The following is a 2,633-nucleotide window of genomic DNA, read 5'->3' on the forward strand; positions in this document are numbered from 1 at the left end:
CTGATTTCAGTTTTGTGTATGACATTTTCTAATTGGATGCATCAGATAGTAGCAAGTGGAATGCCTTTACTTTCATTTTTCCTTTCAGCTGTATTTCCAAATGAAACTGATAGCCTCTTTTCAGACTCGGTTATAGGAACTTCTATCCAAAGAGGGTCAGTGGATGGATATAAAGGTAGTGCCCTTGAGAACGGACACTTAATGAGAGACTGGAACAAGGATGGGGACAGTGACGGGCCTCAAGCACACCTGGGGACTCCTATTCCAGACTACGATGGTGAATGGCACCCATGTGGGGATGTCTCTGATCAAAGCGCCAACCTCATTACACATAAGAGTATACATTCAGGAGAGAATCACTCTAAATATAATGCATGTGGGGAAATACTTAACCAGTCCTCCAGTGTTGGTGATCAGAAGAGGATTCATGTGGGGAAAAGCCCGTACACATGCAATGAACCTGGGAACATACTTACTCAGTCATCAAGACTACATATCAATAAGACTATCCATGCCAGACAGAAAGGTTACATTTGTAAGGAGGGTGGCAAAGCCTTCAAGAGGCACTCAGCACTAATTCAACACCAGCGAGTACATACTGGAGAGAAATCTTACGAATGTGAAGAAGATGGTAAAACCTTTAATGATGCCTCATCAGTAAATGTACATAGACTAATCCGTACAGGAGAGAAAGCTTCCACACATAAAAAATGTGAGATGGCATTTCCCCAACTCTCACCTCCTACCGAATATCACCGAACCCATACTGGTGAGAAACCTTACCAATGTATGGAATGTGGCAAGGCCTTTATTCACCAGTCAGACCTTACCAAACATCACAGAAGCCATACTGGAGAGCAACCTTACCAATGCAAAGAATGTAGCAAGTCCTTTTCTAAAAAGACAAGACTTATCCAACATCTCCGAATCCATACTGGAGAGAAGCCTTACCAATGCAAAGAATGTGGCAAGGCCTTTACTCAGAAGTCAGGCCTTAACCAACATCACAAAATCCATACTGGAGAGAAGCCTTACCAATGCAAAGAATGTGGCAAATCCTTTACTCGCCACGCAAGCCTTATCCGTCATCTCCGAATCCATACTGGAGAGAAACCTTACCAATGCAAAGAATGTGGCAAATCCTTTACTCACCACGGAAGCCTTATCCAACATCTCCGAATCCATACTGGAGAGAAACGTTACCAATGCAAAGAATGTGGCAAATCCTTTACTCACCACGGAAGCCTTATCCAACATCTCCGAATCCATACTGGAGAGAAGCCTTACCAATGTAAAGAATGTGGCAAATCCTTTACTCGCCACACATGCCTTATCCAACATCTCCGAATCCATACTGGAGAGAAGCCTTACCAATGCAAAGAATGTGGAAAATCCTTTACTTGCCACACAAGCCTTATCCGTCATCTCCGAATGCATACTGGAGAGAAACCTTACCAATGTAAAGAATGTGGCAAGGCTTTTACTCAGCAGTCAGGTCTTAACAAACATCACAAAATCCATACTGGAGAGAAGCCTTGCCAATACAAAGAATCTGGCAAATCCTTTACTCAACACTCAACCCTTATCCAACATCTCCAAATCCATACTGGAAAGAAAGTTTCCCATTGTAAAGAATATGGCAAATCCTTTACTCACCGCTCAAGCCTTACCACAGATCACCAAATCCAAACTAGAGAGAAACCCTACCAATGTCACAAATGTGGCAAGACCTTTACCAAGCACGCACACTTTATTGGACATAAAATAATCCATTCTGGAGAGAAATGTTAGCAATGTGAATAACGTGACAAGGCCTTTATCCAACACTCACCTTTTTCAACATCACAGAATTCATACTAGATCGAAACTCTACAAATGTTAGAATATGGCTAGATCTTTACGTGACCTTTACACTTTACTTGACGTCACAGAATTCATACCTAAATGAAAACCTTCCCAATGTAAAAAATGCAGAAGTTCTTTAATCACTTTTCAGCCTTTAATCAGCATCACAGAATTCATCCTGGAGCAACTCTTCCAAATTTGAAGAATGTGAGAAAAGCTTTGTGGACTGTTCACCCCTTGCTGCACATTGGAAACTTGATCCTGGAGAATAACCACTGAATACGACAGCATTTGGCAAGATTTCTAAGATCTGCTACACCCTGAGTCCTGATCGGAGAAGGAATACTAGGGAAGGTGTTGCAAATATACAGAATTTGGAGAGCATGTTAATTAGAGCTGAAGCTTCATTCTGCATCACAGAATTTATCCTGGAGAAAAAATGTAAAATATAAAGAATGTAGGTAAATCTGTATGACTGCTCAACCCTACTTAAGATCGCAGACTTTCTCCTGAGGAGAAACATTACAAAGTAAAGAATGTGTCCCACCTATAGCTGGAACGCACAACAGGCTCAATTCCATAGCTATCTTAGAGCATAGAAAGAGAGAAAGAGAAGAGAGAATTGCAGTGCTTACAAGTGGTGTTTGATCCTTCATCAATACTTGAAAAAACACATGAGATTTAAATCCTACATCATGACATCATGAATGAGGCATGGCTTTCATATCCAATGTACACCAGACAGTGCATGAAAGAAGGTAACTTTGAAGACATATTTAGAAAAATAT

General features: G+C 41.0%; 1 protein-coding gene across 1 annotated transcript in view; it reads left to right on the forward strand.

Moving 5' to 3' along the window:
* Positions 1-789: 789 nt before the first annotated feature.
* Positions 790-2,633, forward strand: part of LOC115292558 (gastrula zinc finger protein XlCGF8.2DB-like) — a 2,270-nt gene continuing 426 nt past the window's right edge. The window contains exon 1 of the mRNA XM_029940626.1: positions 790-1,617. Within this exon, the coding sequence (XP_029796486.1) occupies positions 790-1,617 (828 nt within the window). The remainder of the gene's footprint in view (positions 1,618-2,633) is intronic.

Source organism: Suricata suricatta, chromosome 5 (genome assembly GCF_006229205.1).
Source record: "Suricata suricatta isolate VVHF042 chromosome 5, meerkat_22Aug2017_6uvM2_HiC, whole genome shotgun sequence".
NCBI classification, from domain to species: Eukaryota; Metazoa; Chordata; class Mammalia; order Carnivora; family Herpestidae; genus Suricata; species Suricata suricatta.